The 13543-nt window shown below is 29.5% G+C and overlaps 1 protein-coding gene and 1 long non-coding RNA gene across 2 annotated transcripts; both read right to left on the bottom strand.

Annotated features, from left to right (window-relative positions):
* Positions 1-268: 268 nt before the first annotated feature.
* Positions 269-6987, bottom strand: LOC114756608 (probable disease resistance protein At4g27220). The gene is made up of 2 exons (XM_028945552.1): positions 6966-6987; positions 269-2903 (listed from the first exon to the last, which is right to left on the bottom strand). The coding sequence occupies exon 2, from the start codon at positions 2901-2903 to the stop codon at positions 813-815; it is 2091 nt and encodes a 696-aa protein (XP_028801385.1). The 5' UTR covers positions 6966-6987; the 3' UTR covers positions 269-812.
* A 644-nt stretch (positions 6988-7631) lies between these two features.
* Positions 7632-11193, bottom strand: LOC114756615 (uncharacterized). The gene is made up of 3 exons (XR_003741483.1): positions 10977-11193; positions 9276-9325; positions 7632-7696 (listed from the first exon to the last, which is right to left on the bottom strand). It is a non-coding gene; the product is annotated as an uncharacterized LOC114756615 (long non-coding RNA).
* Between the last annotated feature and the right edge of the window lie 2350 nt (positions 11194-13543).

Raw genomic sequence — 13543 nt, 5'->3', positions numbered from 1 at the left:
ATATGTTAACGAAACCTGATACGCTCCGAAGTGTCACTTGTGTTAGTAAAGGGAGCATGATTTCCTGTTGCACAACTTGGCCCGCATTATGTTTATATTCACCAAATATGTATTTTAGCTCCACACAATCACGTATGTCTAAATCTTTCAACTTGGGAAGGTCTCCAGCTAGAAGAAATGATGATATCACTTCTAATTTGCCACATCTTTTGATTTGAAGAGACTCTAATGCAGGAAACAATAAGCCATGACGTTTTTGATAATCAACAATCCCATTTCTTCTTCTAAACTCTCGTCTGCAATTAAACTTTTTAGCTCTGTGAAACCTTCAACTTCTAATTCTTCCAATTTCCCAAGACTTCGAGCAACAAAGGGTTTGAAAATGGATAGTTGGAACATTGGACAATCTTTCAATTTCAATACCCTTAGATGAGGTAGCTTGAGATTTTCATCTGTGAATATATTTTGCAGTTCCCTACAACCCTCTAACTTTAAAATCTGTAACTTCTCAAGAAAGCCGGAAGGCATAGCACCGCGACATAATTCTTTCACATCCACTTTATGCAGCTGTAACTCAACTAAGTTCAAGAAGACTGTCAAATTAGAATAGTGACACTTATTACTATTAATAAGGCACTCAATGTCAGCCCATTCATACAAGTAAAGCTTCATTAAATTATCCTTGACTACATCTTTCATAGGAATAATGTCAGGGACAAGACTTTTCCATCTTGTTTGTCCTAAATTCCCTAACTCAAGAACTTCCGCTCTTCCCACAAGGTACTTAAACATGGCTTCTGATATTAAATGTTTCATGTGTTCTGGATTGAAGCATTTGAATAGGCCATTATCATTACCAGCAAAACGTTAAAACCATCACAAGCAATAGAAAACATTTGCAATGCAGTAGGAGATCTTTCAGGAGCAGTTCTATGCTCTAGCTTCCAATCCTTCACATTGTAATTCCCCACAAAATGCAATTCTTCCAGTTGTGAACATCTTTCAATCACTTGAAAAGGATTGTTCTTTTGAATTTCACACTTCTTGAAACCCAACAGTCTCAACATCTTTAGTTCCACAATCTCTTTGGCTAATTCAATAATTAGACAATTTTCCATCTCAAGTGTCACAAGACTTTGTAGATTCTTCAAAATTGAGATGTCACCTATTTTCCAACCGTCCAAGATAAGAGTTTGAATATTCTTTAATGAAAGAAGTGATTGCAACATTGATGGAGTGGGAACTTTTCTCTCATATTGAGCAAACAAAAACAGAATTTTGAGCCTTGACATCCTTGCGAAGAATACATTTGGGTCTTTCTTCAAAGCATTTCCACTTATCCAAAGAAGTAAAATCTCAACTTTCGTACCATCAAACTGATGATCAGGAAAATCATCAGTACTCCAAAACACAAATCGCTTGCTTGCTTCAAAAGTGGTTCTTGAATTTATAATCACTTGAATATCATCCTTTGCTTTCCACTGGACTACCTCACGAACTAAGTCATGCATCTTTACACATTCTTTATTCTCAACCTTCAGTAGCAAAGAAGAAGCTACGAGTTCATTTTTCATAGCAAGCGGTTGGCTTCTTGCTGCACAATAGTCATTAACTTCCCCGAAAATTCCTGACCCTATACCAAGTCTAATAATGAGATTTAATGGAAATTCGTAATCTTCTGGGAAAATAGAACACAGTAAAAGGAGCTTTTGGGCCTTCTCATTATTTAATCTATCATAGCTTAATTCCAAGCATTTGTAAACATTCACCAAATCTTCATCAACATCGACAATCGGCTTATAATTTCGCAAGGTCATCAAAGCTACAGTCCATTCAGCAACAGGCCAATTTTTTAATGTGCCAGCTAGTGCCACAATTGCAATTGGTAATCGTCCACACTCCTTTACAAAATCTCCTGCAAGACCCTCTAAATTATTTCTTGAAGGATCATCATCATCACAACCACTAGCATGATACAGAAAGAGACGCACTGCATCCTCATCACCCAATGTGTGTAGGTGAACCACTTGTTGGCATCTCATTTGTTGACAAACTTTTGAATGACGAGTGGTTATCAAAACATAACAATTCTTGTGATCAGGTCCAGATGGAATCCCAATTTCGGTGAGGTCTAGCTTCTCCCACACATCATCTAATATTATAAGTAATTTTTTTTTATAATCAGAAATTCTAGACCACAAATGCTTTGAGTGATCTTCTTCAACTCTTTCCTCTAGATGCAAACCTAGTTCCCTTGCAATGTTGCCTCGAATCTTGTTGAGATCTGGAGGATTAGACACAACAACAAAAATGACTTTCTCAAATGCTTTGGATTCTTCAACTTGCTTTCCCACTTGTGTTGCCAATGTGGTTTTGCCCGCTCCCCCCATCCCTTGCAATCCAATCATGTAATGATTTCCATCTTCTAAAGCATCCACAAGTTCCTTAAATTTTGTCTTCCTGCTCTCAAAATCAATGAAGTCTTTTGAAGCATGGTACTTCATACCTGGAAGTTTACCTGGACGAGCTACTCTTTCAAAGTTACATTTTTGGATGTGACCTTTAATGACTTGCGCCCTCTGTGCTAATCTCTTGCCTTGTTGATATTTCCTAAGAAAACACCAGCTATCAAACATTGTCTGTCTAATTTCAGCATTCATTTGAATTAGATTATCAGCTTCCGTTACCCAACCTTGAACTTCACCTTCAACTTGATGCCCATTACTTTTGGCATCGTCAATATCCTTTCGAACTTTCTCTAATCTTCCAATCAAAAGTTGATTGTCCCCATCAAACTCGTGATCATGAGTCTCGAAATGACGAAAGTAATTAACTTCCTTTATGGTTTTATCTACCAATCTCTTGGCAAGGTCTGTTAAAATACCTTCCCCAGAGCATGCCATCTAAAATGGACAGGACATCAAATTAGGGTTCCAAAAATAGTAATTAAAAACGTGAAAAGCTATGATGATATATAATGTTTTACAAATATGTAATGAAATCTCTCGTGCCGTCAATGCCCAACCATTTGCATTCTCTTTTGTTAGTGTTCTGGGATCCAAATTTCAATTAATAATTAATTATATAAACAGATAAGTAATAAATGAATTACATTATTGCAAACACAAAAATGTCATAAAATAAAATTGTATTATATTTAAATTGTATACTATCTTTTTGGACCAACTTAATTTCTAATATCAATATTTAATAAATGCCTCCTAATTAACAGAGTTGGGGATACAAGTAGACCCGCGGGTCAAACCTAGCAGGTTAGTGTTGTCCCGATGGCTTAGTAGACTAACTATCTAATTTTTAAAAATGTATGTTTTTTATTTTTAATGTCAACCTACAAATTGTGATTAGATATTTTTAATGTCAACCTATAGATTATGATTATATCTCTTTTAGTAAATTTATTCCCGTGCCACTCACATTTAAAGGACTAAAAGTTGAAATTAGAAGGACTAAAATTAAAATAATAACAAATTTAAAGAGCCAAAAATTATATTAACCCTTATTAATTTTATTTTAATTTTGGAATATTTCTCAAAATATTAAAATCAATTATCACAATGTATAAAAAAGATTCGTTTTACATATAAGTAAACTTTTTATGGTAAAAAAATTTTAATTGGTTAATTAATTGACTTTAAAATTTACATATATACTGTTCTAAATTAAGATTACGAAGAATGAGGAAAATCTTGATCACATAAGAAATTTTGTAGGGAGTAGACTCACATGACTTAACCGAAAATGACATAAAATTAAGATTCGTACGTACTTTTGCCTACATATTCAAATTCTAACATTATTACAAAAAAATTATTACCAAACGTCATAAGATTTAGCATACCATCTTTAACCTGTTTTTGGGAATTAATTTATTTCAAATGCATTATAGAGAAACATATAGAAATGTCAAGTTCGGATAAAAGTGTAGTTTTAAAAAGTTTTCGGCCAAAAAAAAAGTAATCATGAAAAGTTTTCCTGAAATTCACAAAATATCATAAACTAAGAAAAATAGTAAAGAGGTTTTCAAAAAAAAAATGGAGGCTTTAGAGAGGCATAAATAAAGAGAATACCAATTTGTAGGAATAAAAGGGCTATTTTTGGCTGATTCCGTAATATTTAGGCAAATTATATAATTTACTAAAATTACATAAAAGGCCCAAATAATTATTGTGAGAATTAATAAAATTTACTAAGAGAATTTTACCCAAGGAAATGGAATATTTTATTTTGAAATAATTTTTGAGCTTTAAAATTGTAATTTCTCAAAAATTAAATTTTGAGATGACAAAACTGCAGAAATTATTTTATGAGGAGAATAGATTTTGGAAGAGTTACTTATTGGTTGGGAATTGATGATGAAATTTAATTACGTACACTTTAGGAAATTGTCCAAAATTTCCTGCCATAATTCCAAAAATTAAAACAAATCAATCCCAGCTCCCAAGCCCAATAAATCTGCTGATGGGCGACGCTGGAGGTCTAATTATGCTAAAAATTATTTGGGCCGAAGGTGTGTGGTTAGACATTATGGATTTCTTATTTGGGTCAGAGGTAGTAGAAATGTAAATAAAATATCATGTTAGTTTCATCCCTAATTGGGACAAAAGCATAATTTTAAAAAGTTCTAGGTGCGTGGGGTTAGACATTTTAAAAAATATGCCCAAAAATTCGTAAAATTCTTAGAAATTCTTGGCAAGTGGAATAAATGTCCTGGACAATATTTGTTGCAATTGTGGTGAAAATAAAGGAAATTTTCCAAAAAAGGAATTTTATTTAATTTCTAAAATTTTGGTTAGTTAAAGGATAATTTACTAAAATTAATTATGAAAAATATTAGGATGTCTCAAAAAATTGGATAAAATTGAAACGCGTTTTTGTCCGTTATATAATATAAATGCTATAAGATGGAGAAATTAGACAAATTATTTAAATTTATAAATATAATTGGTCGAGCATATATTTACCAAAAGAATTAACCAAATATTCCATCAAGTCTTTTATATGTTTGCATTAACTAAAGTACTCCTACTATCCTTAATATAAACTCATTTAATTAATTTGATTCGACTAAGGAAGTTTAAGTTAGTTAATTATAAGAAATGTAACACGGTTTTTTTTAAAATACCATAATCATCTTTCTTAATACTCCCTCTTCCTCTTCTACTTGATTATGGTTGAAGGAGTATCTATAGGGGTAATTTAGAGAAAATTGATAAATATGAAAAATGAGTTTTATAGTTAGGATTAAAACCAACTCAATAATTGAATCCTATATTAAGGACCAGATGAGTACTTAAGTTTATGTCTAATATGATAAAGATATCAAACAAATAACCATTTTCAAAAAGAAAAAAATAGGGAAAAGAAAAGAAAACCCACCAATTCTTCAAAACATTTTCAGCAAAAGTAGAGATTTAGTATTATGATGAAGGGTAAACTAGTATATTAATAATTTAGATGTAAGTGTATGTGTTCAAAATAAAGGAGACATCTGTGTAATTAAGACAAAATGTGAAGGAGGTTAGTGTATAATGCTGAACATAATTTGCAAAATTAAGAAGGGGCTTAATTGAGTGCTTAAGAGCTTTTTGATTCTATTTGTTTTATTTTTATGTTATTTAAACCAAGTTTGTACTCTTTCAAAACAACTTTGGAAAAAAAATCTGTTTGAATAATTAATTTGAAAAACATATATAAAACAGTGAAAAAAAGATGAAAGAATATTTTCATACATGCATAATTGTCCGTAATTAAAAACATGCACTTTCTTTGTTTCTATTTTATTTTTATGTTTTTAGAGTACTTTTATAAAATTTTTAAATAAGTTTTATAAAAATTAAAAAAAAAACATGTTCAGGTAATTGTTCTAAAAATTGTATTTGAGAATAAATTTTTTTCAGGATAATTGTATTTAAAATCAACTTGAAGAACGGCTAGAGAAGTGAGAGACAGAGTTGAAAGTGCATTGACAATGGGCAAAAAGATAGATGATTGAGAAAGAATGTAGATGAGCCTAAGAGATAGAATGGGAGAGTTTCATTGCGAGTAAAAAGGTTAGTTTAAAAAAAAAACTACATGATTCAAAAAATTAAAAAAAAAACAGTTAAAAATTGTTGAGTTTTTTGTTTTCTGAAATATATTTTTATTTTTTGTTTTACAGACACCTAGTTAAAAATTAACAAACAAACAAGTTTTTTTTAAAAAATAAAAATAAAAAATTGTTTCCAAAACAATAAAACAAACATGCCCATAATGTTGCTCCACTTATTTTCTAATTTTACAGAACAAGAAGATAAGAAGACATCTAAAATATATATTTTTTCTTAGAACAGTTTTTAATATTTCTCTCTTTTTTCAAAGCACATAACCAAACACACATTTTCAAACAATTTTTTATTGCTTTTCAGAGGGGGAAAAAAAACTGTTCTGAAAACAAGAAATGAAACAGTCCCTAAATATCACTATAAATATTCAAATGATTAAGAGTTTCTCTATCAAGCTCCATTCATATACTTCGTGATAGCTTGGTGGTGAGATGCGTGTGTAAAAATATAAAATTTTAGGATACTAATTTTGAGTAAGCTGTGTATAATTAATATTCTTTTTCCCTTATGTCATGTTTATATTTTTGGCTAACTGCTTTCCGCAGCAACTGATTGGAAAAGACTTTATCACACACACAACCATTATTAGCCTATGATATTTTTTTTCAACTAAATTATTTAGAGGAAAACGCCAATGTATATTATAAAAATTGATCATTCTCATGTATACAAATTTATTTGTTATAATTTTTATATGTAATATTAACTAAGATTAGTTTAACAATGCCAAACATATAATTATTGAATTTATATCTTAAATAACCCTTAAATATGAAATAGATGGAAAATAATAAAGTGTATATAATGAGAAAAGGACAAGTGAATTTCAAGAAACATGCGTACCACCTCTTTAACTGATCCCTTCTGCAGAAAGACTTCCAGGAGCAGTAAAAGCGATCAACCAAATAAAAAAGGGAACTGGAAAAAAGAAAGAAGAAGAAGACTATTAGTATGATATTTAAATAATTATAATATTTAAATTTAAAATGTGCGTCATGCAGTCTATTTTGTTCAGATACCATAGATAAAATTACAGTTAATATAATTTTTGATTTTTTAAATTTTAAACTATAGATTTTCGTCTTTCAAATTTTTTTTTCATTTAAAATATTGTCTATATAATTTAATAAAAATCAAGACTATTTTGTTTTCTGAGAAACCATAACTTATAACTTGAAACTTAACAGACCAAAACTGAAATGAGAGCAAACATAAAAAACAAAAAATTATATCAATCCATAAAATAATGATGCAAAGCTATAAAACTTTCACGAAATGGAATTTTGCTTCTTAATATTAAGTTGTTGGAAAATTATAACTTTTTTTTTTTTTGGTGATGGAAAATTATAACTTTACTGCGGTCGAATCCATTGCGATTTGCGAGCTGACACACAGAGCAATATGTCAATCCAGTTATATCCAAACTTAACTATACTTACTCTTTCCCTCTCTGGAGAATTCAAAGTCGTGCCTTGAACAGAGAAGTGTCTTTTTTTGTCTTTTGTTTTTTTGTAGGAAAAAAAATTAGAAGCACAATGCTATCAAATGAGCAGAAGAATCCAAGTGCGAACAAACTGCAAAATAAAAGGATAAACTTATCAATAAAATAGGGCAAACCAGAGTCACAATAAATGATTGTTTGGTTGAGGGTCTCATAATTAATCGATTTGGTCAAAATATAAGTGTCTGGGTTTAAGTGTCTCATAATATAAATGACTTTATAAGATATGGGTGTTTGTATAATTTTTTAGAAGGGGGTGCTTCCCCCTTTCTTTATCTTAAATAACTCCCAAATTCAGGCCAAAAAAATGACCCCTAAACATAAAATAGATGGCAAATAACAAAGTACACATACAATGAAGAAAAGAAAAGTCGATTTCAAGAATGCGTACCCCTTTGGCCAAAAAAAAAAAACAAGAAGAATGCGTACCCCTTCTTTGATGGACATTTTCCACAAAAAAAAAAAAAAACACTTCCAAATTTAACAACATAAAATTAAAGGATCAAATAAAAAGGGAAAAAAAAACTCTTGAGGGCCTCATTCAAAATTGGGAAGAAGTTAACGGCAATTTTTAATGGTGTTTGTCTTTTTATTCTTTGACCTTCGGTTTTGTGAAATTTCCTTGTTATAAGTATAACCAGTTATCTCTCCATCTTCTAAGATGATCGCGAAAAATATTTGATTCTAAAAATTATACCAACTCTAATTCTTAGTATAAAAATTAGATAAATTATTTGTGAATATTAAAAAAATTAATTAAGTTAGCTATTTGTAATAAATCAATGTTCTCTTCTATAAAATACTCTTATTAATTATGTATATTTGAATTAACCCTTGATAGTAACCTCTTAATATGTAGAATCACTATAGAGATTATTCAAGGACAAAATAGATAAATATTTGAGGCAAAATGAGTTAGAGTCTTGTATTTAGGACGAGATAAAATTTTCAACTAGTTCTTATATTAAGATTTGGAGTAGTATTTGTTTAAGGAAAACACTTATGTCAACTTATTTATATATGTTATGTCTAGTCCTCCAATCATATATGTCCATATGCCTTTTTTTATTTTACGTAGATTTGTAGTTGAAAGCTATTAAATACTAATATTTCAAAAATAGAATACATTGTCATGTTTACTTAGAGAACTTAACATAATAAGTATAAAGAACTTAATATAGTTATTGTCCTTTGTTTAATATAACTTGCCGGATCTAATTTTTTTGAAAAACTATATCGTTTAATAAATTAACATATTAATTAGGATAATTTCAGTCACTACCGCGTCTTATATTCACTGTCAAATCTGAGGACAGTTTGCATCTGGCTATCAAGTTTGTTTTGTGGCCGGATCTAACTTTCAAGCTTAATCAAAAGGAATATCATTGTTAACATCAAAGCGAGATATATAACAAATTATTAGCTTTCCTTATAATATAAAACATTATTTATGAAGAGATTGTTCATCTAGTGGAGTATTATCTAATTAAAACGCTCACAATCATCCAAAAAATGGCATTACATACTGAAACAGAAGACAGAACTTATGAAGCAGAGGAGAGACATACAGTTAGTTATAGTATAATTAAACCCATGTACAGCGATAAACCAAAAATAAATAAGAGAAAAAAAAGGGAAAGCAACGAACTTACCTGTTTTCGCAGATTGCAAATTGCTTGACAAGAGTAGACTCCTTAGCTTTCTGTTCAGATGAGATTGCTTTGAGAAGAAAAATTATTGGAGATCATTAAAAAAATTTTAACAAAATGAGATAAAACTTTAAAAGGATGAATCAATAAAGTAACGTACTTATCAGGACAATAGAGCACTGAGAAATTTTAACTTATGAGGCTTCAATGATGGAAACGTTATTGAAATTTCTTTATGCCTTCTAAACATTTTAGTATTAAAGTATCTTCTTTCCCACCCAAATTGTCAAAAGGCAATATTCTCCATTCATCATCCAACAACATCTTTGCTATCTCAGTCAATATGATTGATTATGATAATTCTTTTTTTCCCAACTAACTTTACACAGAAGAACATATTCTACCTATCCTTCCGGAATCAAGGCCCTCATATATACAAGATATAAATATAATGAATGGTAAATTATTGAAATTTATAAACAGATTTTGATACATAGTAAATATAGTGAATTATCATAAATAAGATTATGAAAAAACGTGTTATAAAAGAAAACAAATATAACCAAATTTGAACGAAATTAAATTTAAATGATGAAAAATATAGTTATTTTTTGATACATCCGAATAAATGAAAAATATAGTTTTAAACTATCATGAATAGTACTTTTTTTAAACATTAAATAAAATATTGCCTGTGATGTATGTTATGTACATTCATTATTCATGAGTATCGTTAATGATAATCATTACAGGTTTCAATGCTCATCACTTTGATAAGTACCCTAAACTCATTAAATCTGAATTGTTTATATTTTATTTAGATTATTAAAATTTGATTTATTTTTTATGTTTATTTATTTAAAATAATTATTTTAATACGAATGAAATTTAAAATAAAGATAATCTCTTAATTATCATTTTTTTAAAAAATAATTTTTTTATTTAAAATAATTAATTAAAGATTTCAAATCTAAACTGTTCAGACATAGACAGCCCAGATTTAATAAACTTATGACACTCATCAAAACCATGAGCACGGAAACTAGTTTCCTAAAATATTGCCTTCTTCGCTTTTCTATCCGTCTCAGTCTTTAAGCTTCTTTAATTCTTTTTTGATCGAATATGCTTCTTTATTTCTCAATCTTCAATTATATGTGTTGGCTCAATAGAAATATTTTCTTTAAAGCTTTAAATCTAAGTTTTGAGAATTGAAAATTTATCAACTCTTAATTACCTAGTTTGTATTTAGTTGATTGCATATTTATTTGTCATGTATGTCGTCACCATGCATTTGAGCATATAATATTCTTGTTTGAGTTTGCGTGATGGCCAATGGCCATGTGTATTTGCTTGGATAAAAAATCGCAGAACACAATTTTGGGATGGGAACACCGGAGAAAAATGAATTTTCTAAGTTGATCCAGAAATCTGAAAAGAAAAATTAATGATTTCTCTGAATCACTCGGATTACAGAATTTGTCAAGAACAAATTTCATAGGAAGATATTCATGAGAGCTTTAAATATCAACTCGAAATTATTTAGCGAGTTATGAGAGATTGTTGTTTAGTAGAGCATTATTATTATCTAGCTAGTTGAAAACACTCAGAATCATCTGAGGAAGGAGAATAAATGTTTCTGAGTAGTGAAGCAGAAGAGAGAAAAGTAAATAAGAGATCAAAAGGGAAAGCAATTAATGAATTTACCTGCTTTTGCAGATTACAAATTGCTTGATGATGCCTTCCACAAAAGAGTAGTCTCCTTAGCTTCCTGTTCACATCAGATGGCTTTGAGATGGACAGAGAATTTAACAAAATTAGAGGATGAATCCCCTTAGCGTACTTATCAGGAAAACTGAGCACAGAGCACTGCGAAATTTCCAGTTATGTGACTTCAATGATGAAGAGTTGTTGCTGGCTACAATGATCATCGCGAGTGGGATACCATTTATTTGACAAGCATGTCCCGTGGTGGGGACCACCAAAAGAAGAGCGCTAATATTGACCCAGAGTCCACGCGCGCCCTCCCACGGCTGGAACCCATTAGTAGATATTTTAATAAATATTCCCTCACATGTGAGAAATTGTACACTTTTAATTATAACAAAACAGAGAAAATGGCAAATAAAAAGGCTGAAAAATATGATACTACACATCACGCACCTTATATTTCAAGATCCTAAAAAAAAAAGAATATCTGATATGACATTTTATAAATATAATCAAATAATTAAAATATCTTTATATTAAAAAATTTGGTAACAAGTTGTGAATTAATAATAACAAGTGTTCAACAACAAATGATAAGAAATATACTAACAATGACAAATTGTTTATTAACAAGTTATTAACTGATAATAATAAATGTTGAACATCTCATGACAAAAAATACATTGCCAATGTCAAGTTTGATATATTTTTTCTTTCAAATATGATACAAAAGGATTTTAGTAATTTAACCACATTTATAAAATACCAGATCAAGCACCACTTTCTTTTATGTCATTTCCAACTTTTTGGTACTTGAATTAGGAAGTGATAATTTTAAGGTTCTCTTTCTGAAATTTTTTCTAAGAAATAATCATTTTTTTTATCAATAATAGTAATTAAGTAATAGGCAAAAGTGCTCTGGGGAAAAAAAAAACAGAGACAGAGAGAGAAGGCAAAAGTGCATCTTTGCTCTTTTAACTTCCGGCAAAGTGTTTCGATAAAAATTAAGTCCTATTTTAGAAGAAATTTTATAGAGTTTGAAATAAGTAAATAAGAAAAACTTTATTTTGATTTGTGTAAAAATATTTTTTTAAAGTGTTCTTGGACCTCCCAGACACTTTTTTAGTTTTTTAATACTTTACTCGGATCATTTAATTTTAAAAAACATTTTTTTAGTTCTTTAACCTTGTCAGAGTTAATCTCTAGTATTATGATTTTATGTGTCAATTATTATTATTCTTAAAAATTAAACTTAATCTATAAGTATTTTAAAATATTTTGTTAACATTTTAATTTTTAATGTTAGACAGTATTAATGTTGAAGGACTGAAAAGATATGTGCTTTAAGTACAGGGAAAAAGAACGATTTTCCAGCTCAGTTCTATTAAACAAGAAACACCAGATTTTGATCCTATCCGCATTTCACAAGTAGGGACAAATTATGCCTATAATTTCCCTCACTTTGTTGAACCTTCCTTCGATTTTATTATTGAGCTTGCATATTCTTCTTCTACACCCATATACTCTACTTTGTACCTTTTTAATCAAGTTTGAATAACTGATTCTCAACATAAGAACTAGTTTAACATTCAATTTAGTCCTAAATGTAAGACCTAAATTCATTTTGTTTTTTATATTTATCTATTTTTTTAAAATAGTTCTTGTAGTAATTTTACCTGTTAAAGGTTCTACCAAATCACGATTCTAGCTAATATATATTATTAACAAAACTACTTTTAAAAAAATAACACTTATGCATTATAAATAACTAACTTAACAAACTAGAAGTTTAAAATGAACTTGCGATCATATTGAAAATTGTCAAACAATCAATAAATTTATATGTAGAGATGTCCTTCTCAACTGTGGTTTAGCTACTAAACTTTTGAGTGCCTGTTTCTCTAGTCCTGAATTAGGATCCTCGGCTTTAATTTCTTTTACTGTTTCCTCCTTACTCTAGAACATCAAAAGATAATACAACTTATTTATGAATTATTTTCTCTTTTTATTGAAGTGCATATAATAAATTTGATTCATTTCAAAAGCACACTGTTATTTCTAGTGCTTCCCCAAAAATCTTCCGTAACTTGAAATTTTCGAATGGTTGGTGAAGTTATTATTATAGCTTTACCATATGAAGATTATTTAGCTAGTCATGAAGAGATTGTTTATCCAGTAGAGCATCATCTGGCTAGTTAAAACACTCACAATCATCTAAAAAAGCGAAATTAATGTTTCCCTTTCAAGTCTAAGTAATGAAGCAGAAGAGAGACACAAACTTGTAATATAACTAAACCCAGTGACAAACAAAAAGTAAATAAGAGATATAAAGGGAAAGTGATGAACTTACTTGTGTTTTGCAGACTGCAAGTTGCTTGACGATGCCTTTAACAAGAGATCGAGTTGTCTCCTTAGCTTTCTGTTAAATCAGATTGCTTTGAGAAGAAAACTCATTGAAGATCACAACAAAGAGTTTAACAAAATGAGATAAAACTTTAAAAGAATGAATCAATAATGTAATGCACTTAATTACCTGAAATATAAAACACTGAGATAGCACACAG

The sequence above is a fragment of the Neltuma alba genome, unplaced genomic scaffold (genome assembly GCF_004799145.2).
Source record: "Neltuma alba isolate B1F8T4 unplaced genomic scaffold, ASM479914v2 tig00010438_pilon, whole genome shotgun sequence".
NCBI lineage: Eukaryota > Viridiplantae > Streptophyta > Magnoliopsida > Fabales > Fabaceae > Neltuma > Neltuma alba.
Note: the sequence above shows the minus strand (reverse complement) of the source record. Positions and strands in the feature narration are given on the sequence as shown.

Coding starts and splice junctions, on each gene's coding strand:
- LOC114756608 (XM_028945552.1), bottom strand. CDS start 2,903: ATGGCATGCTCTGGGGAAGGTATTTTAACAGACCTTGCCAAGAGATTG.